This window comes from Bactrocera neohumeralis, chromosome 2 (assembly GCF_024586455.1).
Source record: "Bactrocera neohumeralis isolate Rockhampton chromosome 2, APGP_CSIRO_Bneo_wtdbg2-racon-allhic-juicebox.fasta_v2, whole genome shotgun sequence".
In the NCBI taxonomy this organism is placed as follows: Eukaryota; Metazoa; Arthropoda; class Insecta; order Diptera; family Tephritidae; genus Bactrocera; species Bactrocera neohumeralis.
In genome coordinates, this window is record NC_065919.1 from 84,443,749 (window position 1) to 84,470,530 (window position 26,782).

Consider the following 26,782-nt stretch of genomic DNA (forward strand, 5'->3'; position numbering starts at 1 on the left):
AACACCTTCTCGTTATAATCAAGAGCTCGTACTTAGAAAACATTTCTTATACATAGAGGTGTCTATGAAGCAGTTTTTCAAAGTAACAAGCGAAAAGAAAATATCATTTGCTGTTTTTTTGAACCACCCTAATATACAAGTACATATATGTATATACCTACAAATAAAGGTAGTGAATACACAGGATTTCATTTGTAGTGAGCACCAGTTGTTACTTCGTATGTACTTTCTCCTCCTTGCATTTCTTTTCATTTGCATTCACTACTTTAGCTTTCGTAAAGTCACTTTTTTATAATCCCTTCCCAGCAACTGTACATTACCCCGAGTGGACAAATAAAAACTATTAACACGGCAGAAATTGCAAGCTGCATCTGTTGCTAACCATTATCTTAAAATTTTTTTTTAGAAAGAAGGAAGTTACCGTTTGCTTACCTTATAAAGTATTTCCGGTCGCACATTGTGCTTGCATTTCATCGTGGCGCTGGAGCCGCGCTCCACATACCGCGGCACCACTAATTGCACATCCAGCTCAGATTGTCCATCTAGAAAGGGAGAAGTGAGAAAAATCAACGTAAGAAGTGCTATCAAAAAAGAGTTTAAGGTTGTCGCACATATTTTAGTCTTAGACATTATTCTTTTGGGAAACTTTTTGCCCAAAAATGTGTAGAGCGCAGTTTTAATGACAAGTGCTAAAGACACAAAAATTAGTTTGGATGAAACAGTAAATCAAATAGATAATCTGGCAGCTCAACGTAAAAGCAAATGTATTCCCACCAGAGAATTAGTCAACGAATAATTGTTTTTAGTTTTAAAGAAGCGGAAAATAGTAATTTTAGATATCTGTAAATTACATTTTGCTGGAAAAATTAAAAAAAAAGATCCAAGGAACATCTGAGTTGAAGTAATTGATTAGTCTGTACATCTAGACATGAATAAATCGAGTAAATATTGAGCTTTGAATTCCATTAGAGCCCACATTTCAAACTAAAACCCTTCTAAAATCTTCACAAAACGACCTCCATAAAAATAGTAATTTCTTAAGATACTATTTCTCAACTCGAATTCGAACACACAATTCATTTATATCGTTTTAAGCTAGAATACGAGTAGTCCATATTGATCCAAGAACTGAGATATCGACATGGCTGCCCTTTAAACGCTCGAAATATAAACACATACGGAAATATTCAATTACATCAATAGATTTGTAAGTAGTACATTTATATATACAACCTATCCATCTAGTCAATTAATTATTCATAAGCATAATAGATGTATAAGCAGTCGCTGTGGTAATGGATTCCGTGTATACAAGTTAATCCCTGACAAGGCGTTGACATGACATTTCGCACACATGTGATTTGTTGCTGATGCCAAGTAATGCCAGAGAGTGTGGAATACATTACTTATATAATGCTTAGCTGGTAAGCGCCAGAGCATTTTTAAAAATATTTGCACTAAAAATTTAAAGCACATAGAAACATATGTATGTATGTATACGAGAGTAGGAAAAGCGCACATGCCCAGTGGCAATGTGAAGGCAAAAGTTACTTTGTATGTCTAAGATGTGAAGCGCACTTGATACTAGTGGTTATGCACCTTGTTAAGTTTCCTGTTTGAAACAGTCTTTAAGATGCCGCTGGTAGTTGAAACTTAAAAGCCTCAAAACAATGGCTAATCAAAACAGCTGGGGCTTGACTTTTACTACAGTTGAGGTATCAATATCAATGGAAACGTTTATGGTCTTGTTAAAGAAACTTCTTCTTATTCTTTATTGGCGAAGAAAATTACTTTTCTATTTATTTGTTCGAAACAAAAGACCTTATCTTTATTAATAGTATTTATGCAATTTTAGTTTGTTTTTTGAAAATATTTAAGTTTTCTGAAACGCTTTAATCAGAAGAAATAAAAATTTTGAAAAAAACAGCTGTCACTGCTCGTCATTTTCCCAATAATGATGAACGCTTTACAATTCCTACTGGGTATGAGCTTATAATACACATGTCTTCCTCTTCCATGATGATCCATTTATGAGTAGATATATGTGTGCCATATAAAAATATTATCATTTCTATAAAAAGCGAAAGCTGTATTGGTTTAAGCTTATCGAAATTTACTTTAAGCGTCTATAAAAGCTAATACGATGCACATAAAGAGAAATTATACATAATATGTATGAACAGTTGTGTGCAGTATGGTATGAAGATTGCGTACAAACTAAGGCAGTTTTAGTATGCGAATTTGTCACATAAAAAATTTAAACAATTTTGCTAAACGACTGATAAATTCTGAAATATTTACTAAGTTGCTAAAGTCATGCTTCCAACAAGTAAATATTTTACCGTTAAATATAAAGTACAGATATTATATGATTTTCATGGCTTTAAAAATTAGGTCCGTAAACAAGTTACTTGTATATGCTTATGATGAAAATGTTGAGTTCTAATATTTTAAGATGATTTAATGTTTGGATAAGTAACGATAAGTTAAAACAGTGGAACTTATCGTAGTTATAATGATAGGAAGACTCCATGTCTGAAACCTCGTTTACGGAACGGCTCGGAGAGGTCCTCCCCGATCCTGATTAAGCTTTTGGTGTTTCTCGACGTCACCTTACACAGGCGCATTAGCTTTGCGGATATACCAAGTTCAGACGGGTTTCACGGGTCTTTTCAAGAATTATCGCATTGTAAAAATCTGGCCAGTAGAAGATTTTTAAGATGTAAAGAATCAGTTTGTTGACGGTGGGTTTCAGTTTTTCACACACTACACTCAGATTATGGAGTCCCAGAAGTCGAGGTATATCTTACACAGCTCATCGTTCCATCGAATGCGGCATTCGCCATGGCCTATGCGCAAAGGACCATAAATCTTCCACCGAAGCTTTCTCTCGAAAACTCGTAACTCTATGCCTTTGCACCATATAACAGGACGGGAATAATGATTGACTTATAGAGTTTAGTTTTTGTTCGTCGAGGGAGGACTTTACTTCTCAATTGCCTATTCAGTTCGAAGTGGCACCTGTTGGCAAGAATTATTCTGTGTTAGATTCCGAGGCTGACATTGTTGTTGGTGTTAATAATGACTCCAAGATATACGAAGAATCTATTATATACCGCTCCACAGTTCCCTTATACCAAGTTGCTAATGAGTTCTTTCAGAGAGCAGGAGCTCAAGTCGAGTAGAAAATCGTTTTGTTGTAGGTTGTGATAGTAGCTTCCTTGTGTTCGTTAACGGGAGTGCTTTGCTGTTCAGAGGCGGGCGCGTACCTTTGCTACAACAAAATTGTTGTACGTGTCGATATTAGGTCTTCGGAGCGTACGCACGTCAGGGGCACTGGAGACGTATCGTCCATCTATCACAACATGATCGATCTGGTTAAGAACATTTCGATTCGGAGACATCCAAGTAGCTTCATAAATTTTGCTGTGCTGGAATCTGATATTTCAGTCAACAATATTTCAAGCCCCTGCGAAATTGATCAGCCTCAACTAATTTCTTTAATCATATCGTCCTTCTCTTGGACGGCGGCGATATCAGCCTTAACTTTTACGAGGACATCAACCTGCTTTGTAGCGGCCCATTCCAAATTTAGGGATCGGACATTCCAGGTGAATATCCTTAAATCACAGTCTTATTACGTTTACTGTGGTCGTCATCAAAAGTGAGGTCTTTCATCCGAGGCTATTGTTTCTTTTTCATTGGGAGTGGTTTATACGTGGCGGGTCAAAAACCCACCGCACAACCTCGCTAAGCGACTAATATAAAGTTTTAAACACATTTATATATCGACTTGGTCATTTCAAGACTGACGCCCGCTCGCAGCCGCACCTCTGCTAAACAGAAGCTGCAATTAAAATTCAACGAACCCTTAAATCGAATATGTCGGAGTAGTTTCGCTCAAGCTTCCTCTCTTCAAGCCATGACCCCAAGCTCCACACCGCTAGGCTACCACATCTTGTACGATGGTTGCTCTCGTCTTCATGGTGCAAGGCGAGGACACCAGAGTGGGATTTGGGTATAGCACCTACGACTGTAACCTTGCTTTGATAGAAGCATGTCTCTACCCCATTACACCAGCTTACACTCGAAAAAAGTTCTTAGTACTCCAAAAATGTATTTGTGGTTCACTTGTCCCAGTTTTCAAACCTAAACACGCACTCACGTATTCAAATATTTGTATATATAATACGTAGGGTATACACTAAAGTACATTTTCGAGGAACCTTTCGCAATTCACATTAATAGAAAAAGGGATGCCGCGAAAGTGCGGTTTCGTGAAAATATTGTCATTGTAAACCCAAAGCTGCTGCTAAGACGATTGCGGGCCGTAAAGTCAATGACAGGCATTACACACTTGATCGCTTCTGCGTTTGGGTTGCTCATTTTGCCCTTTTGCCAGCAATTTTCTCTCAGCCCTTTTTTGCCAATTTTCAATTCACCGCTATTCTTAACCAAATAGTAAACACTTTGCATCTCGTTCAATGTCGTTGATGACTTTTTCCGAGCGCACGAATGACAATGACTATGGACTAAATGGATGGGAAACAGCGAAATGACAGTAGCAGCCACTCAACTCGCTCTCTAACGGTAGCGGCGGCGGAGGCTAGATTAAGAAAAATACACTTGCGCTGGAAAAAATGGAAAGAAAAATCGATTTCCAATTTATGAGCAGATTTATGGGTTTATTAAAAGCCATTGTAGCGCGATTTTATGGCCATTTGGGTATAGTTATGCTCTCACAACAACAACAGCAACATAAAACAGGTAGGTAAAAATACAAAACATATACGAATACACAAATATATTGTTTGGATATATATACGTGTGTATGTGTTGCATAGATCCAGCAGCGGCACGAATCGCCTAACAGTTAGCGATTTTATCTGGTAAAAATATTGTGCCAACTGTTACCCGCTTATTAATCATTCAATTAAGCGCCTTTTCGGCCCAAACGCTGCCGCCAGCATCGCCAATGAATGTCGGATCGGATCGGATCGACTATTACTTGCGCTTACTACAGTTGAATATTAAACACGCCAGTCATTTTGAAGCACTCCGCTGAGGAAACGCGGCAAGTCGATTGCCGATACCGGAACTGGTCGCCGGCGTACACGAGTTAGTACCGTTGCCCATATGGTCATAAATCTTCTTAATCCCAACCAAATAAACATTGAGCTTACAAACGCAACACAACACAACAACATGAGCATAAGCTTAAACAACAACAATAGTACAATAACAAATCGCATTTAAATGGCAAATCACAAAGCGGGCATAATAAATTTGAATGCTATAAATTGGCCACAATGGAGGAAAAGCCAACACAAAGAGACCAAGACAGCCTGACACTCGTACAATACTCCTACATTCTTGGCTGCAGCGAAAGCCTAAAAAATCGTTGAGGCAGAAAGCGAAGCAAAAAGAATGAGCCGAACAAGTGTGGACGCAACGAGTGACAAAGCAAACTTATGGGAGTAGCAGGCTCCCACCAATCTGGGTACGATTGCATCGCTTAAGTTTGCTTGGCTTTTCTTCTCGCTAGATTCCTTTAAGCTACTCGAAATGAAGCAAAGTGACTGCTCAGCCGACCGTTAATTATTTCAAAATATTGCGTTGCGCCACAAAGCAGTTGGCAGTACTGAGGACGAGCAGAGGGAGAGAGAGAGTAAAGATGGTGGTAGCCCCGATAACGGTTTGGTTCACTCGACGGTTTGCATTTTTGCCACAGCGCTTCCAGATGGCCATTAAGGCTTTATCGGCGCCGGTTCCTTTTTAATTTCTACTTTTGCTGTTATGCAATGCAAATAGTGCCTAGAAAAATAGATTTGGAGAAGGCTCGAAAAAAGAGTAATCGTAAGAGCAACATTCAACACCAATTGAAATATATTGGTTTGTCACCAACAACACATGTGGGAGTAAGGGTGAGCGAAAAATAACGAAAAATCTTTGGTAAGCATGAATGTGGTGATTTGGACAGAATTTAGTGGTGTCCGCTCACACTTCCATCAGTATAATTCCCTTTTAGAAGTTAGTGTCGCGGCAGTAATTTGCTTATTTTAGTTATCAGAGTCTTATGAAGTTGAAGGTCTTATATTAAATGTCTCAAATGACAATAGTAAATATTTGATTTTTTCATGAAACGCTGGTCCTAAGAACCTGTTTTAGCTGACGAAATCAAACCATCGAAAAATTTCGGTAAAAATGCTGCTCTTTCAGTGGCTTGGTACCAGGAATGGAACCATCCGCATAATATATTTTAAATTCCTAATACTATATATTTTGATAGGGATGATACGATTAACAATTACCCGTCTGAAGAACAACAAAGCGGCGGAAGCCGATTAATTTCCTACCGAGCTATTCAAATATGCCGACGAAGAACTGATAAGGAGAATGCAACAGCTTCTTTGTAAAATATGGTCGGACGAAAGCATGCCCAACGATTGGAATCCACAAAACGGGAGGCCGCACGAACTGGGCCAAGGAATTAGCCTCATCAAAATCGCATATGAGGTTCTATCGAGCGTATTGTGTGAAAGTATAAAGCCATACCAGTGTGTCTTTTGGCCTGGAAAATCAACAACCGGCCATCGTCGACCTATTCGACGATTTCAAAGCTGCTTTTGACAGCACGAAAACAAGCTGCATTTATGCCGCGATGTCTGAATTTGGTATCCCCACAAAACTAATACGGCTGACATTGAGCAACACCAAAATCTCCCTCAGGATCAGGGAAGGTACTCTCCGAGCCGGTCGATACCAAAAGAGGTTTCACTCAAGGCGACTCCTTTTCAAGCGACTTCTTCAGTCTACTCTTGGAGAAAAAAAATGGAGCTGCAGAGCTTAATCGATCAGGTACAATCTTCAATAAGAGTGCTGCTGGCGTAAGCCGACGATATTGATATCATTGTCTTCAATACCTGCGCTGTTAGTTCTGCTTTCTCCAGACTGGATAAGGAAGCGAAGCAAATAGGTCTGGTAGTGTACGAGGGCAAGATGAAATATCTTCTGACTTGCGACTAGGCTTCCACTGTACTGTTGACAGTCATAACATAAGGAAAGCAGAGGAAGACTTCCACTCCGTTGGAAAGGCCAGGTGGAGAAGGGCTTGGCTTCCCTTATAATCACCAATTCGCAAACTGGGCTATAATTCCGTAATAAAGAGGAAAAAGATGATCCTTAGCACCTGACTTGGACTTTTTGAAGAGAAAGTAGTATTGTGAATCGCCTCTAAAGATAAAAGAACAAACACAACTTTGATAAAAACACAATCGAACAATTTCACCATTATGAATGATTCCGAAAAAAAATTTCCAGAAAGCGTAGCTAACCTGAAATCGAAAGCCTCCAAACTTTTTCGACATAATCGTGGTCAAGCAATTCGTAAAGAAACATACTACCATTGTGATCAAAACCTTTGGCGAAATTCCCGGGCATCAGGAAGATAGGCATATTTTTCTTAAGGTTGGTAGTACGGTCTACAACGTACGCTAAGCGTCTTTGGGTTAAAATATTAGAAGTGTTTTTGTAAACAACCAAAAATGCATTTTTCATGTTTATAATGGTTTTGAAAACGCTGTAGAATGCCTTGGTGATCAAACTATAGCATAAAAAAATCATTTATAAGTGGCACAACCGAGTTCAAAGAAGATCGAGAACTTGTTAAATACGAACCGCGCTCTGGACGACCACTAACCTCTATCAATGAGGGCCACGCCCAAACAAATCATAGACTTGGCGCTTGAAAATCGTCGATTGACAATTAGAGACCTCGCTGTTAGTATTGGAGTATCACCAAACCGGTCAAGTCTCTATAGGTTCCTTCATCACTATAATACACGATCATACTGCATTGGTTCTTGCCGATTTTTTTGTCAAAAACTCGACTCACATCATACCGCAACCATGGTGTTCACCTAGGTTATTTGTTAACCTATCTTCACCAGATTTGGCATAGATTATTGTCCAAGATAACGCTACAATCTCCGAACAAATTGTTCAGACCAGACCACTACACAGATATACATAACTGTTATTCAAATTAATTGTTCTAAATTAAGTTAAAAATCTGTTTTTGATACTCATTTAGCTATAAAAGATGAAATACTGATAGGTTATTGTTGTTGTAGCGGCAGAAAACATTTATAACATAATTTCGTGGAATAGTTCAGAGTTGACAGTTCTTGGTGGAATAAAAACCCGTCCTTTAGGGCTACTTAGACCCAACTATTGTTGGAACGGGCCTGTGATGGGTATTATAGCTTTGATGTAGCCGAAGTTAATAAAGAGACGCTTATTTTAAAACAAACCCCACTGAAATCATTTAGAAAACTAGTCGAGCTTTAGTTGTTGCATGTAAGTAGATATGTTCATTCCTTAAGAACTCTTTTGCAACTCGCTTAGAAAAGAACGCTTACAAGTTATAGAAAGTAATCAATTCATTAAATAAAAATATTATAAATAGTAAATATATTTGCAATAAATAGGGAAATGTATCAGAATTTGCCCGAAATGCAAATAATTACGAAGTTGCACAATTTCTTCGCTTTGAGCATGCCTTCATACACCCTTTAGTTCCTACGAGCACATACGCTGGAGCGCTGTAAGTAATTGGTGGCAAGCGGCCGGGACAAATATGCAGGAAGGACTTCCATCAATTAATTACGTACAAACATAATAGCAAACAAATAGCCGAATGCTTGCTCAAGAATACGTATGTATGTGAGTATGTGTGTGTGAGTGCACAAAAGCATTTGCTTATTGGCCAAAATATGGCCGCTTTGAGAGCAAACTTGTGGAATATTGAATGGTAAACAGTTTCTATAGAAACAATTAATACGCCGAGTAAACACGAACGCTTGCCAAACAGAATGTGCGAGCCGTCGGCACGGCGGGCGACTGCGGGCAGCAGGTAGCAACTGGAACATTTGACTATCAAGCCGGCTGATTGTGTACATGTACACACGGCTACAAGAGACCAACCTTCAATTTATTAAATTAAATTGGCAGCGTTGCTCGTTGAGTTGCTGCAACGAACTGCTCCTGCGGGACTATTTTAGCGAATCGCTCAGAATGAGGCCACATCATCGAGGCAATATGTGCGCATGTATGTGTGTACTAGATCAATTTAGAGGAGTGGCGCGCACAGCAAATTAATTGTGTGTAAGTGTGTATGTATTTGTGATTAGTAAACTCACCTGGACTCGCCCGGTACAGCAGACAAGCAGGCCGTCCAATGTAACATACATTTATGTATGCGTGTGTGTGTTCATATGTGTTTGTTTGCTATGCTGCCGGCTAAACCGTTGGAGTTGACCCAATAATCGATGATTACAGATTCAATATTAAGGCGGACGGTCAATTAGACGCTCGGCTAGTTGGGCAAATTATTGACGAACGCACCCATAAACCGATACAAACAAATCATTGGCATGGCGATACACAAATTTGTGATAATTGGCGCAAAATTTGCACTTTAATCGGAATTACTTAAGGGGCCATGGGACGAGCGGAATAAATTGCGCCATAATTTGGCATATTTATGACTAGCCAACCGTGTATCCGTAGTAGTCATATGTTGTCTACATACCTGTGAGTAAACATGTTGGTATTTGTTGCTATTTGATATACACACGTAGATATGTATGTGTGTTCACACACCTAGGCGTATATTTACTCGTGCATATGATTTGCCAATAGCTCCGGCTGGCCTCTGACAGTTTGGACATAATTGCTGAAAAAACTCCAACAAAATGGCGGATGTGCAAATTTATGCAAATTATTAGTGATAAGCATCTCGATTCCGCAATATAATGATTTCATAACAAATTTTTAAACACTTCATACTTCCAAAGAGCTTTAAAAATAGATAAGTATTGCATAAAGAAGAATCATTAGCAAAAAAAAAAATAAATATTGCTGATAATGATCACGAAAAGTAAAAGCAAAAATCCAAAAATTTCATAAAGTGGGTAATGGAAAAATTGTGTTAGTCTCAACACATCGAAAAAAGCAAGATAATATATTACATCCATCACTTATATCTGAATTCACCATACCAAGACAGAGAGGAAAGGTAATATTTTTCATTGCAATATAGATAAATAAAGCTGTATGTATTAGGTAAATAATTACTTTATTGCTGTCATACAAACTACACGAGTGTATTGTACGAAAATTTTTTCATTTTCCGAGGTATATTTAAGGGTTACATGAGCTTAGAGGTTTCAAAAAATCGATTTTTTTATTGTCTTACAACACCTCTGGAATATTGTTGTAAATTTTAAAGTTATTCCGAGTAATAGTTTCGGAGATACCGCCTTGAGCACTTGTGCACTTGAGGCTAGCTAGGCTAAGTGCGGCGTTTTTAAACGCACTTTTCTCGAAACTATGTTTTTGAAGTCAGTTGGCAAGATTTCTCGAGAAATTCTCGAAAACCTTCATAATATTTTACAAAGATCTTTGAGATACAAAAAAAAAGTTGCAAAATTCTCATTTTTTTGTAAAAATGTCTACCAGGGATCAATGTCTGCCAAAGATCAATTCTCAGTTTTTTCCTTCGCTTAAGTTCTAAGTTAAAACGTTTTAACTAAAACGCGTATCTTTCCATTTTATATGATCATTTAAAGAGTTATCCTGCTAACGCGGGCGCATCTTCTATCCCAAGAATTTAAAATATTTTTTATACCCTGAACAGCGTATATTAAGTTTGTCACGATGTTTGTAACACCCAGAAAGAAGCGTCGGAAACCCTATAAAGTATATATATAAAATGATCAGTATGTTGAGCCTGTATATAGTGCCTGTATATATACGAACTAGTCCCTCAGTTTTTAAGATATTCTTTTGAAATTTTGCAAACGTCATTTTCTCTTCAAGAAGCTGCTCATTTGTCGGAACGGCCGATATCGGACCACTATAACATATAGCTGCCATATAAACTGAACGATCGGAATCAAGTTCTTGTATGGAAAACTTTTACATTTGACAATGTATCTTCACCAAATTTGGTATAGATTATTTTCTAAGGCAACAATGTAATCTCTGAAGAAATTGTTCAGATCGGTTAGCTATAGCTTATAGCTACCATACAAGCTGAACGATCGGAATCAAGTTCTTGTATGGAAAACTTTCACATTTGACAATGTATCTTCACCAAATTTGGTATAGATTATTTTCTAAGGCAACAATGTAATCTCCAAAGAAATTGGTCAGATCGGTTAACTATAGCATATAGCTACCATACAAACTGAACACATAGTTACTAAAAGAAATGCACCTGTGAAGGGTATATTAGCTTCGGTGCAGCCGAAGTTAACGCTTTTCTTGTTTTTCAATAATTTCAGAATTTCTTTGTTAATAGTGCCTGTTTGTAACAATAAAAAATTCTAATAAAATATTTCATTTTTTATATGGCATATACCCGAGAAAACCCATGTAACCCCTTAAAAAATTGTTCAGATCGGACCACTTTAGCCTGTAACTGCCGAACAAATGACCGATGCAAATCAGAATAAAGATCTTTGTGTATACTTTTATAAAAAATACACCTAAGAAGGCTATTGTAGCTTTGGTGCAGGCGAAGTTAAGGTTTTTTTAACATAAAAGCGCTATATTGGCAAAAAATGTTCTCTTCTTTAAAAGAGTTTGCTGCCTGCTACTTTCGGGATCATATGCTCCAATTGATTTTGACAGGTCTAAACTTTTATATGAATAGCGCCAACAATGTGCATATTCAAAACATGTACAAAGTAATAATCTCATTTATATAATATAACTAAAACTTTCCAATATTACTTTCAGTTTTTCTATTTTAGCCAGTAATTATTAGCATCTATCTATTATTATTAAAAGTTAAATTTGTTTTTTTTTATTTTATATCTGTTGTACTGGCTCCTTTGCCTCCTTTCCCACATAATTTCCATTTCTTCTGTATTAAAATTTAAACGCGACTGAGTCAATTTGTATTTGCTGTGAATCACTTGGCATACTTGCAACATTAAACAGTGCCGCAGAAGTGAATTAACGAACGAATTCACTAATTTCATTTGTAAAGGAGGGGCTTGGCACCATCGGTCCGGAAGTGGGCAGTGCACATTAATTACCCGCATAATAGCAAAAAAGTAAAAATGAGAAAGTAGAGAACAAACGAAAATGGATAAAGTGAGTATAAAATATTTCAAAAATATTATTGTTAAGTACTTTTGTGTGCACTTGTGGCTCCCCAAATTGTTTTAGCAAACTTTTTGTTGCTTCCATTTTCGCTCATCTAATTTCTGCTTAACTATTTTAGCTCAAAAGTTTGAATTGAATTGAAAGAATTGTTTAACTGCAAATATGCCTTTGTGCAAGTGCTTAACTTTTATTCCAAGAGCCAAACAATTACACATATTTCCACTGAAAGTGCGGCTCAATTGTATATCTCTACATTATGGGTGTGTATGTATTAGTGGCTGGAGTATCCGTATATTGCCACAATCGCTTTTTGGTTTTTTATGCATAAAGCTCGTATATAAATTTGAATAAAGCCTCTATTATTATTAAGCACAGCAGTTTTGCCTGCCTTGTCTCTACGTTATTATTATTCCTGGCAATTCCGGTGGGAGATTTTGTATCGTTGAGAGCGTCCTTCTGACAATTACCGCGCATTTTTATTTTCTTTCCTTTTATTTTCATCGAGAATGTGCGAAGGCAAGTGTGCAACGGATTTACAAACACAAAGAAGAGGCATACTTATACGCGTTTACCGCTATGAAGTGTGTGTGGCTTTGGTTGAGAGAGTGGGTCTTGCGGCACAGTGTTTTGAGTGAGTTTAATACTAAATATTTTGTTGTGGTGTGATGAGCTCTAACCTATATTTTATCATAATATAATTCATTTTATATTATACGTATATGTCTCGAAAAATTTTTTGGTTTCTAGTTTCTAACTCTTCTTAAAAGCCTTTTTTTATGCGCTATAAAGCTCAGCAATTGCATCACTAAGGCAGAGTCATTGGAAACTAAATTTGTATATACAGACATTTTTCTTCTTCTTAAATGCTTTTATAAACGCCTGACATAGTCTAAAATCATAAGTCTGTCATCTCTTTGCTTCAATAACTTAAAACACCAACAGAAACCAAGTGCTGCTCAACTTCCCAGAGAGCACAAACATTAGTTATCGACTGTGTTGAGATTCATTAGATAACGATTTCTATTTCTATTATCTCTAGGGTTAGAGACCGAGAGAGAGAAAACTCATAATTCCCAAAAAATTTAACCAGACTTTTCCAATAGAATATACGTTTAGTTCTCTGCCGTTGATTTTCACTACAGCGACAGTTTAAGAAGGCACTGGGTCCATATAACCTCATAAACTTTGAATTGACCTGGACAGGCAAAAGTTTTTCTTATGTTTTTAGCATGAAAAGGAATTGAGCAAAGAGTTTGTTTCAAATTTTTTTGAGATTTGATCAAAACCACGACTTCTGAAACATTGAAAATATAGCAGAAATGGTTTTAAGAGTCTAATTTATCACGATCATAAGACTGGTGCATAGCATTCAGGGAAGGTCGAGAAGTTATCGATTCTTTTTCCTATGAGAGTCGTCAGACCACCACTCTTATTGACAATAACTTCAACAGCTGGTTCTACGTTACCGAAACTGACCTGAATTTTATCGGGCAAAGGCTGTTTTTTCGGAGATGTAACCCGGTAAATTCGAAAAAGTTGGAGAAACAGTGCTTGAAAATCGTCATGTTGGCATTAGAAAGGTAGCAAAGGATATCAATACCTCAATATCGAATCGACTCAATATGTTTTGTATTGGCTCAAGAACCTTTTTTGAAGGCAATAGCAAATCTTTTTTTATTAAATGTGTTTTTTGTCAGTCCGGGTCAAATTTGATCATATGGTATAAAAACTTCCTACTAAGCATATGTAAGTATATCATGCAGTGCGAAACAAAAGCTTGGTGTATAGTCAAAATTAAGTCGATTTTTAAATCGAAAGTGAATTCAAAAAATAAAGTATACCTATAGGCTAGCAAAAGTTAAGTGTAATATTGATATCTTATGGAAGTCAGACCGGAAACTACATTTCCAGTTCTCGTAAGTGCATTCAAAGTTCTATTTTTTTCGGAGATATCGGAGATATTTTTGTGAATTGGACTCTAAATTGTTTCGCCTGGAACGGAAACTTTAAAAACGCTTTTTTCGAAACTGTCTTTTTCAAAACTCACGTTTTCTCAGGTTCTATTCGACCGATTTACCAAAATTTTTTAATGAAAGAAAGTTGTAAAAAATGTTTTTTTTTTTCATTTAGTAGCCAGTTTGTGAAAATTTTTGTTTTCCTACTTCTCCGTAGATCAGGTTATAGCCACAATATTCTACATTATACTCTTTTTTATTGTTTCAGTTAGCTTCTTCTACTTCTTTGTTGGCGTAGACAAAGTTTCAGTTAGCTAGGAGGGTTGAAATCATGGGAATGGTCACGAACTAATTTTATGAGATCCTCCACTTGATCATCTCATCAAATTAGAAATATTCATGGCATTTTTTAAGACACTTCAAAAGTTATCTGATCATGCTCCAGACTAGACTATAGTACCTTTACATTTCAGTACTTGTCAGTCAAATTTTTTTTCTAGTAATATGCAACACGTACTTCTAACCACTTATCAAAAGGGTGGCTTAACTTGCAAGTAGTCTCTACGGGAGAATTAAGAGCAATATTAAAATATTATAATAAAATAATAAAATATTATTTTAATTATTTTAATTTAATAATAAAATATTTTTTTTAATTATTTTAATTTAGTAATAAAATATTATTTTAATTTCATTTTTTTTTTAATTTTCACCATAATTTGCTTGAGCCGAAAACACTGTAGATCAATTTTCGTGTGTTTACCGCAAGATAGACAACAATGTCATGCTCAGTTTCGCTAACAATCTCGTCGGAGAATATTTAAGTGAGTATACAAATATTGGGAATTGGTGTTTTGATTGCCACCGACCAAGCAGCAAGCAACAACACATACATATGTGTACATACTTAAATACATACATAATATATATGTACTACAGTAACTGGAAGGCAGTTGAAAGTGTGAAGACAAACGTATACGCACATTTTCCACTCTTCCGCGCATAGAACGCTTACTGAGCGTGCGGTTGGACATATGTATGTATAAATCTATAGATGTATGCATGTATACATGTGTATATTTGTATGTGGCTATGTTGTGCTTTATAGCGCGAATGTTAATGCTAGTTATTTCCCTTACCGTTTTTGTTGTTATAGCTGTTGTTGTTGTAGATAATGAAAGTTTATGTACCGTATTGTTTAAATCGAGCTGAAAATAAGTTCTGTAAAATTTTTCCAACAAGTCAGCAAGTTGTGCGCCTTAATCAGCCGCACTTAAAGAGGGCAGTGGGCGGGGTCTGACAGCGCCACCGCTATGAAAAGACCGCCAATTTAAGCGCGCTCACTTAGCTTGGCGGTTCGGTGGCGCGTATAAATCATACAGTGAATCCCCGTTGTAGCGCCTATTTCGCTGATGGCTGGCGGGCACTTTACACTTCACAGAGCCTTAATTTGAATCAGTATTTTAATAAAAGGGCGCAGCAGCGGCGTTGAGGTGCCATGACAGGCGGTGGTGATGGTGTTAGCGGTGGCAGGCGCACACTTACAAGTGTTGATGTGTCTTGCTGAAACAGTTGCTGTGTGTTGGTGTTTTAGTCATATTGATGCTTGATTCAGCGCAAGTCAGAGTCAGCGCGATTAACGCGTAATGCCACGCATTCATTTCGCTTGTGTATGTATGTATGTATGTATGAATATTATATGTATTTATGAAGGGCTTAAGCGTAATTATATATGAACCTTAATATATTAATTCACTTATATATGCATGAAAGTGTAATTACACACATACTGGCGCAGTTACTCAGTGCCAGTTACCAACTACCGGCACCCATACACACACTGACGCACACGTTAAGCAGCTAAGTATGAAGACGTTAGCGCAAAACCTTACATAAATAATATTAATTTAATTTTACGCATGAAATATTTCACTCATACATCACGAAGCTCACTTATGTTAAATAAATAATTCCCATCATCATCAACGCATCGTTTGTTAACCAGTCGAGGAGACGCAACGCAAGCGCAGCCAACGGTGCCACCATAAGTGGCAGGCACCGACTCGCTGCCGCCGAACACCAGAAATGCCAACTCACCTGACGAAAATTAACTGCAGGCATTAACTGTAATAAGAACGCGCTTCTCACACATGACCATGCAAATACGCTTGTAGTCACTTATGCACATATGTGTATGTATGTATGTACATAAGTGTAACATCTGGCCGAGTCATATGGCCCACTCGGCATTTTTTTGCCAATGTTGACTTTCACTAAATTAACGAAACGGCACTCAAATAAATGCGAAGGCTCGCATAAAGCCTTGTAACGGTATTCACGAAGTCGATTGAGGCGTTGTGCGGCTGGACGGCGTTGGGCGCCAAAATTATAGGATTTCAGCTGAATGCTAACCGGCCGCTTGGTGCGCTGCCGGGCGACATTTAAATGAAAATCAAACAAGTAAATGTCATGAACCAAGTCGGCTGTCACCGAACATTTTATAACTCGCGGTCATTTACATATAAATACCGTTTGTCAAGTTTTATTCCGATATTGATTCGTTCCTATATTAATTCATATACTTATATATGCATGAAAGTGTATCAGATGGAATTCACACATACTGGCGCATATTGAAGTGCCAGTTACCAACTACCGGCACCCATGCACACATCAGGGTGTTAAGAAAATGTTACTGTGCCGAATTTCATTGAAAATCGTTAGCAAAGAACATGGTAATATTTCGTAAAAAACGCATGAAATATTTTTAAAAGACCTGGGTGCATTGACGAAGCAATTTCTTTAAATTAGTGTTTCATGACGTTTTGTTTCGGTTAACACTCGAGGATTTTCAACGCAAACGGTGCCACCATAAGTGGCGTGCCAAATTTCTTGAACACCAGGCTGCCAATGCCGAAAAACGACTTTTCTTTTGATAAGAACGCGTTTCACACATGACCATGCAAATAGTAGGCTTGTAGTCACTTATACAAAAGTATGTATGTCCATAAGTGTAAAATCCTAATGTGTATCTTTCTTTTTTGCCATTTTCGACTTTTTGTGGGCGTAACGAAACGGCACCAAATAAATGCGAAGGCTTTTGTAACGGTATTTTCACATAGTCGATTGAGGCGTTGTGCAGCATTACGGCGACTTGGGCGCGCAACAAACTTTCAAATTAATTATACCCTGATTCTTGTGCTAACATTAACCCTATATGCGCTGGTGATATGGCCAACAACAACAAAATCAAGAATAAAAAAAGCTTCGGCTGCACCGAAACTTTAATAAATCACAGGTGTAATTCTTATGGCATATAAGTGTATAAAATGTTTTTAAGGTCGATTTTGAACGAACATTTTGTATGGCAGCTATATGCTATAGTGGTCTGATCTGAACAATATGTTCGGAATTTGTGGCGAAATCTTGAATAATGATTTGCGCCGAAATTACGTGAAAATATGCCTTCAAAGAAAAAAAAATTTCGTACAAAAACTTTATTTGGACCGGCCAGTTGGTATGGCAGCTATGTGCTATAGTGATTCGATCTGAACGATTTGTTTGTAGATTGCAACGCTGGCTCGTGCAATAATTCGTGCCAAATTTCGTGAAGATAGCTCGTCAAATAAAAAATGTTTTCTTACAAGCAGTTGATTCCGATCGTTCAGTTTATATGCTATAATGGCCCGATATTGATTATTCCGGCAAATGAGCAGCCACATTAGGAGAAAGAAATATGTGCAAAGTTTTAGACGAATATCTCAAAAACTGAGGGTCTTATTCGCGTATATACATACGATCTGGGATAAATCGAGTCTGATCGTCATGATGATGATTCAGTATGTATATTCTTCTTCTTAATTGGCGTAGAAACCGCTTAAGCGATTATAGCCGAGTTAACAACAGCGCACCAGTCGTTTCTTCTTCTCGCTACGTGGCGCCAATTGATATTCCAAGCGAAGCCAGGTCCTTCTCCACTTGGTCCTTCCAACGGAGTGAGTGTCTTCCTCTTTTTAGTGGCATTCTTCTGTGTTCCAACCAAAGGCGGGTCAAACAAACGGTGAAAAGGTCGATATTTTCAGAGCTGGAGTGTTTTCGTCCATCCGGACAACATGATAAACGATAGCCAGCGTATTGATTCGCTGAACTATTCGATGTCGTCGTATATCTCGTACAGCTCATCGTTCCATCGAATGCGGTATTCGCCGCTTTTAATAACGCGCAAAGGACCATAAATCTTTCGCATTTTCTCTCGAAAACTCGCAACGTCGACTCATCCGTTTGTTGACATCGTCCAAGACTCTGCACCATACAGCAGGACGGGAATTATGAGTGATCAAAAGGGGGGTCTCTCATCCGAGGCTGGTTGTAGCTCTTCACTGGGGGTGTTTTTTACGTGGCGGGTCCCAAACCCAGCGCACAACCCTTGTAGAATGTTTCGCCTTCTCACTTTAGCTCGCCTTCGAACGGATGTTCTTAGGCTACCCAGAGGATACTTGGTCAAAGACCGGATAGTGAGCTGCTTGAGCCATAAAAGAATCGTTTCTGGCCATAAGTGAATGGCGATCAGAGAACTTTCCTCACTTACGTGAACTTCTACACATGAGTCCATCCTCCAGTATGTATATACTTTATATAATTTATAGGGTATACATCGCTTCCTTATGGGCGTTACAAACTTCGAAGTACACTAAATATACAATATTCAGGGTATAACAAGCACATCCCATACAACAACAAGAACAACAAATACAACAAATCATATTTTCATGAAATTTCTCTTCAAATATGAGGCACCGTGCCACATACCTACAAACAGAATGAGTAAAACAAGTTCGCATATCAAATCTACACTCATAGCCACACACTCACACACCCTCACGCTTAGTGTATTTGCAGGATGCCGACAGTTAATGTGACATAAAAGTTCATTAATTTTCATGAAGTTTTAATACAAGCGAAAAGCTGACACACACCCAGTTGTACCTGCATACATGTGTGTATGTAATTCCATATGCTTAACTACTCATTTACATAATCGTGACATGAATGTGCACTGTGTGTGTGTGTGTGGCGTAATTTTGCATGATTTTAGTGGCATTCATTCATTTATGAATTAACAACAACAAAGGTTGCATGGAAATTAACATGAAAAGTCAAACAAACGGTGAAAAGGTGTAGCAAATCATCAACAACTTTGTGATGGCGACACGGTGTCAGCGGGACCGCTGGGCGTATGCGTTATGTGCCAATTCTGTGTTTGTGTGCGTCTAACAAATGTTTGGCTTTGTCAAAGTTAATATAAAATGCTTTTGAATAACTTCAAACACAAAAATGCATAAACGATGTAGTTGAACGGGAGTTCGCGTAATGTGAGCATTAATTTTGCATGGCAGTTAAGCCACATAATTAAATATGAATACAATTTAATAAGTCAGTGACCTGAATGAGATTTTTTTGGGTAAAAATGTGTTTGAATTTTAAATTATTTATACATGATCTGTGAAAAATTATTTTAATTTTGGTTTACTTTGTTTTATTTTAATAAGTTTTTAATTTTATTTTATTTAAAATTATTAAAATACATTTTATTTTGATTCAATATTTTTAACAACCCATTTTATTTAATTTAATTTTATTTTATTTCGTTTATATTAAATTAATCATTTTAATTTATTTTAATAATTAATTTTGCCTTATGTGATATTTTTTTTTATTTTTTAATTTTTATTTTTTTTTTTTTATTTTTTATTTTATTTTATTTTAGTTTCTTTTAATTTAATATAATTTTAATTTATTTTAGTAATTAAATTTATCTTATATGATTTTTTTTTATTTTTATTTTATTTTATTTTATTTTACTTTAATTTAATCATATATTATATTAGATTAATATTAATAATTAATTTTATCATATATGTTGTTTTTTTAGTTAGTGTTAGTTAATTTTTATCATATTCGTAATTTTTTTGTTTTATTTCTTTTATTTTACTTTAGTTTATATTAAATTAATAATTTTAATTTATTTTAATAATTAATTTTGCCTTTTTTGATATTTTTCTTATTTTTTTAATTTTTATTTTATTTTATTTTACTTTAATTTAATCATATATTATATTAGATTAATATTATTAATTAATTTTATCTTATACGTTGTTTTTTAGTTAATTTTTATTATATTCGTATTTTTTTTGTTTTATTTCTTTTATTTTATTTTAGTTTATATTAAATTAATCATTTTAATTTATTTTAATAATTAATTTTGCCTTATATGATATTTTTTTTAATTTTTATTTTTATTTTTTATTTTATTTTATGTTAGTTTCTTTTAATTTATTATAATTTTAATTTAATTTAATAATTAATTTTATCTTATATGATTTTTTTATTTTTATTTTATTTTATTTTGTTTAATTCAATTTATTATTTTTTTTTAACTTTTTCAATTCCTAACCTCAACCTTTTTCATTTCAAAAATGTTCAAATTTCACTCAACGAGACCAGCTCTGAGATCATACTTTTGAGCAACAATCCGCCAAATAATCATTAAGTCAAATAGAACATATTTATATATAAGCAATTTACATAAATATCTACTTGAGGCAATTTTATAGCAAACGCATAACTCTAGTTACGCACACAATCTTCAATATAATATACATAAATGTTACACACACACAATATTTTCAAATGGATGCCATCATCTTAAATGCGTTTATTTGCGATTTGCCGTAAATAAAGAAGCATTTGCCATAATCTGCGGAGCTTTGCAAATAATCGATTTATCTCAATCTGCAAATTATTCGATTAACATAAATACGAAATAAAACGATTTTAAAGTGACCGATTAAAGCATATTTACGGGCATAATCATAATACTATTAGCAAACAAATTTGTATATTGACGGCAAGCAAAAAGTTTCTTAAAATATTTCTGCTCTCTGCTGATATTTTGCTGCTTTATAGGGTAAAGAAGTAGTTTTTCGTGCAGCGACTACTAATTTAAGGCTTTCAATTTAAATAAATAACAATATTTTGAAGTGTGGTTGCGCACAGCGACCAAGGTTCGACTCAGACGGCCACCGTTTCAGAGAGAGTTTTCGAAAGTCTCTTTTAACAATTTTCCACATCACTTTTCATCACATGTGAAGACAAGATACTATAACCGGTTTGATATTAGAAATTTCCCAGATAGATTGAACGCAATTAAATACCAAATCACTTGTTGTATAATAGTTCGCTTCGATCATAATTCAATCGATATATTGGGTAGTCGAAAAAGGCTTTTCATATTTTGTCAATAGATGTCGTTGCAGTCGTATATCTCCAGTGCTACCAATCACATTATGTCATACCATAAAATAGTGTTGGAAAGGTGAGATTTTCAGCTCTCTTGAAGCAATAAAATAATTCGGGAAAGTTGAAAAAAGTTACAGCTCTCCAATAATCAGCGAAAATAATGAAGAAATGAAAGAATGCAACGCCAGCCACCAATGAAATTTGTGAAGTTTACGGAGACGATGCTGTATCAGTTCGTGTAGCACAACTATGGTTCGCTCGCTTCCGTTCTGGAAACTTCGATGTGAAAGATGCTACTCGATCTGGTCGACTTATCGTTGATAAAATCGATGAAATTATGGAGAAGATTGACCAGGACCGTCACATTAGCAGCCATGACATCGCTAAGGTGCTTTCATCATCAAACGGTTTTGAATCATTTAAAAACGGCTGGCTACAAAAAGAAGCTCGATGTTTGAGTACTACATGAATAGTCTGTGAAAAATTTAATGGACCGAATTAAAATTTGCGATTCTTTTAATCCTGAAACAAAATGAAATCGAACCATTTCTGAAGCGAATGGTAACAGGAGACGAAAAGTGGATCAAATATGACAATAATGTGCGAAAAAGATCATGGTCCAAGCGTGGTGAAGCTCAACAATGGTCGCAAAGCCAGGATTGACGCCTCGAAAGGTTTTGCTGAGTGTTTGGTGGGATTGGAAAGGAATCATCCACTATGAGCTGCTCCAGCCTGGTCGAACGATTGATTCTACAATTTACTGTCAACAACTGATGAGATTGAAGCAAACAATCGAAAAAAACGGCCAGAACTTATTTCGTCTTCCATCAGGACAACGCGCGACCACACACATTTTTGATGATTCGACAAAAACTGGGAGAGCTTGGCTGGGAAGTTTTGATGCATCCACCATATAGCCCTGACCTTGCACCATCGGACTACCATTTGTTTCGATCAACGCAAAACTCCCTTAATGGAGTGAAGATGACTGCGAAAGAAGCCTCTGGAAATTACTTGTCGCAGTTTTTCGCCGAGAAACCAGAAAAGTTTTACACTGATGGAATAATAGCTCTAGAGAAAAAATGGCAAAAAGTGGTCAACCAAAGTGTTACATATTTGGTTCATATAAAAAAATAAGTTGAAGTTTGATTAGAAATACGAAATTACTTTTTCGACTATCCAATATTATTTCCAGATCTCTCGCATTTGATATATATTGCAAATTATATAAAAATTTTTATTGAAATGTTTTAAATTTATTAAAAACTCACTAATATCTTGAATTTGATTAACCATTCAAAATCCCAAAAAATTAAATTTTTTCCAGCGCGGTTTTGACAGAATTTAAATTTTTATAATTTTTGAGTTACGACATTTTTCTGCCAAACCAGCGATATTCATAAGCTAAACGCAGAACTATTAATCATTATTCTAAGCTTTGATCCAAAAGCAAATCGCCACAAATCAATGCATGCCTTGCGGGTTCGCCATATGAAATCGACGAAAATCACAAATGGCTGCTTTTAATTTATAATATAAGAGCAAAAAGCAAAAAAGAAGCCGCCAACAAAACTACTTGTATAAGCACATGCATAACTGATGTGAAATTATTTGCGGATATGTCAAAAAGCACAACAAAAGGCAACACAAACATTACGTAGCCATCTGCGAGGAAGCATATGTGGGCTGTAAAGACTGCCAGCCGAATAACGAGCAGCCAACGAAGCGAGCAGCTGCGATGACAACCAGCCACAAAAAAAAAAAAAAAATACCAAAACAAAAAACAACATAAACAAAAACATAAACTATTTTAATATGCGCACGCAACAAAAAAGCTACGCCTACTAATGCACTCACACAACCAAAGCACGCACACACACACACACCCACACACATGGAGGACAATGCCAGGAGTAGACACAGCCCCGAATTGACAAGTTTTGCCAACGCTAACTGTTAGCAAGGCCCACACACACACATATGTGCATGAGACATGAAAGGCATAAAAATGGAAGAGAAATATTATTGTAATGCAAACAATAAAAGTAAAAAAGCGAAAAAATGTAAAAGTTGCAAAAACACAAGTGAAAGGTTGCGCAAAAGTGAGTGCTCAAGTGTGGGTGAGTGTGTGTTTGTGTGAAGGCATGTAAATAAGAGCAGCCCACGCAACCAACAAGCCTCAATACACTCAGCACGAGGATGAGGAGTATTCGGGTTGACCGTGTAAGTGGGCGGCATTGATTAAAACCGCAGTTATGTTTGGACGCACCGGAGTCAGCGCGTATTGTGATGAGCAAGGCTCGTATGCACTTACACACAGACAAACGAGACACTGCACAACAACAATTATGAAAGACTTATATTTAAAAGAAAAAAGTTAACTTCGATGGCACAGTGGCCTTCATAGCCAGTCTTCAGTGTATGAAGTTCCTGTTGCAATGACTCGATCTGTCTCCACTTTGATCGTCACTCCAAGGTTAGCAACTAACTCGCTCCGAATATGGGAAATATTACTTAACTAGGTAACTCATTAGTTGTAATAGTTTTTAGAATTTTTTTGTTAAAAGCTAATATAAAATTCAATTTCAGATGGTTACTTATAGTCCAGAAATCAAAAATATTTGGCCTGGTTTCGACAGTGTGGCGATTTTGACAGTATTAGTTCTCCTCTGCCGCCATATAATTCTTTGTTATTCTCAAACTCAATTCGTTTCTTCTACGAACCATCAATTTGAGGTTGAGATTATGTCTTGGAGCTCCGCCATATAATTCGTTGCTATTCTCAAACTCGATTCGTTTCTTCTCCGAACCATCAATTTGAGGTTGAGATTATGTCTTGGAGCTCCGTGCACGTTGCTGTGCCGGTAAAATTCACTGAAGTATACATTTTCCCTGATTTTACGTTCAATATTTCAAAGATTCATTAAACAAATCTAAGTGATGGTTGTCATCATGGCTCACAAGTATTTACATTCCAGTTCATAGACGTCAAATTATTAAACGTCATACGTGATACATCAATCAAAAAGTGTCATTTCGTTGATCAGTGTAGTAAAATGTGCATGAGTATGCGAGTCAGATGGTAAACACGAGAGAAAACATAAATATTCCTATGTATATAAATATATCACCAATTGTGAACCCTACAAGAAACAATCGTTTAAGATCTTGTGATATAGTAAAAGAGATGACGTAAGTTAACGGATGACGTTTCAGGACAATATTGATTAAGACTGTTAAAGCAAAAACGCAGTGTTGGTGGCAGACTTCCCAGAATATTCGGTTTAAAGAATGATGAAATCCACTGGTAAACACAGTTTAAGTCGCATGAAATTTGTGTTGATTTTTGTTTGAAGTTTTTTGTAAAAGCTATGTTTAAAGAGGGCAGTGGGTTTGTGTTTATATCTGAAAAAGGAATTTCCCAAACTCATGTAGGCAAAAATTAAAGAGGGAATATTTTTTGAAGATCCACAAATACAGCAACTAATAAATGACAAGAGCTTTGAAGAAAAACTGAATGATCAGGAAAAACTCGCTTGGAAATGTTTTGTAAAACTTGTCCAAACTTTTCTAGGAAACCGTAAATCGGAGAAATACAAAGTCTTAATAAATCAACTTACTAAGTATACATTATACTAGTATAATATAAAAAAAAAAGCTTTGGTGTGTAATATGTGCTTAGAAATACATATGCTGGAATCTCTTGTGGATTTCTTTCTGATTTGGGTGCTGTGAGTGCAAAAAAGGCGAGAGATTTCATTAAGACCTTTCCTCAATGGAGAAACGCTATCAAGAAAAATACAGCTTTGCAATTCTAGAAGATTATTGTATGAGACTTGAAAACGAACATCCAGAAGCCAAATCTTCAAAAAAATTATAGGTATTTTTTCATAAAATTTTTTTTCATATTATTGTGTAGTAGCTTTACTTAGTACTTTCGAAATTATATATGATATTTCATGTTACAAAAACAGTTAAAATCTTGATAACCTGTGTAATCTGAGATCATGCTAAGATTATATAAAACTTAAAATTTGATCTTATAAAAACTTTTCTTATTCAGTGTTCTAAAGTTCAAGAATGTAAACTGGATCTGGTAAATATCAGACATCATTGAATCTCAAATGCTATATTAAACGAGTGATCTCTGATCCTGGTAGTTAAAAGAGAAATCAATAAGGCTTATTGCATTTTGGAAAGCTTTGTGAATCTGCAAATTAGTAGTCTTTACCTTCTTATACATATAACAAGGTACAGACTTCTTTAAACCCGATTAAATTGTTGTGTTTTTTATATTTCATTACTTTAACTATTTCCAGATGCTGGAAATGTATTCCCTCAGAGAAAAAGACTAATATTCATGCATTTATGATTTCTGATCGAGCCACAAAAGTCGGTTTTCTAATTGATCTTTAATGAGATGTTAGTGACACGATTTCTTAAGAAATCTTTATTTCTTAAGAAAATTCATATGAAACGAAACTAGACTGAGCAAAGTGGAACAGTTTCCAAAAACCACTAAGTCTCCACATATTAATATTTATTACCGAATTTTATTTCCTATGGGGACTCTTATGTTTGTACTAAATAAGTATATATTTACACATTCTCTCACACATTCTAAGCTATGCGCATTCACTATTTTGTTGCATGCAAAACCTAAAATCAACGGCTGTCGGAGCTATGAAAACAATATGCAAATGCAAGTAAACATTATGGCTGTCCGCTTACATGCACACACACATACACGCCCACACACCAATACATGTATTTTTGGTTTGCTCACCGAATGCAAATTGGTCGTAAAGCAAGTTGGCTGGCAACTGTTGCCATCGGACACTAATAAAAGAAATTGTGGCGAGACGCTGAAAATTTTATGGGAAACGGAATATCAACATTTGGTAACAAAATACAAAGTAATGTACCGAAATTCCTTAAAATATCTTTTAGACTATAAAATGAGCCATGTGTAGAAATTCACGCAAATGAGGAAAGTTCTCTGAACGTCATTCACTTGGGAGTGGCCAGAATCGATTCTTTTACATGAGGCGCAAGCAGCTCACGACTTCCGCTCTTAGATCAAGTGTGCTCTGAGTAGCCAAAGAACATCCGTTTGAAGGCGAGCTAAAGTGAGAAGGCGATCCATTCCTCCTCAGGGTTGCGCGCTGGGTTTGGGACCCGGAACGTAAAAAACGACCACATTGAAAACGAAACAATAGCCTTGGATGATAGACCACCCCTTTGATAAACTAGTCACCAATAATCTGACTGAAGCCAATTCTTCTTCAATTATTAAACTTTAATTAAAAAGGCTATTGGACTAACTCCAAAATTTCTACGCAAGCGGAAAA

General features: G+C 36.2%; 1 protein-coding gene across 1 annotated transcript in view; it reads right to left on the reverse strand.

Moving 5' to 3' along the window:
- LOC126751715 (uncharacterized) overlaps nt 1-26,782 on the reverse strand; it is a 147,885-nt gene that overhangs the window by 71,501 nt on the left and 49,602 nt on the right. The window contains exon 2 of the mRNA XM_050462201.1: nt 433-542. Within this exon, the coding sequence (XP_050318158.1) occupies nt 433-542 (110 nt within the window). The remainder of the gene's footprint in view (nt 1-432; nt 543-26,782) is intronic.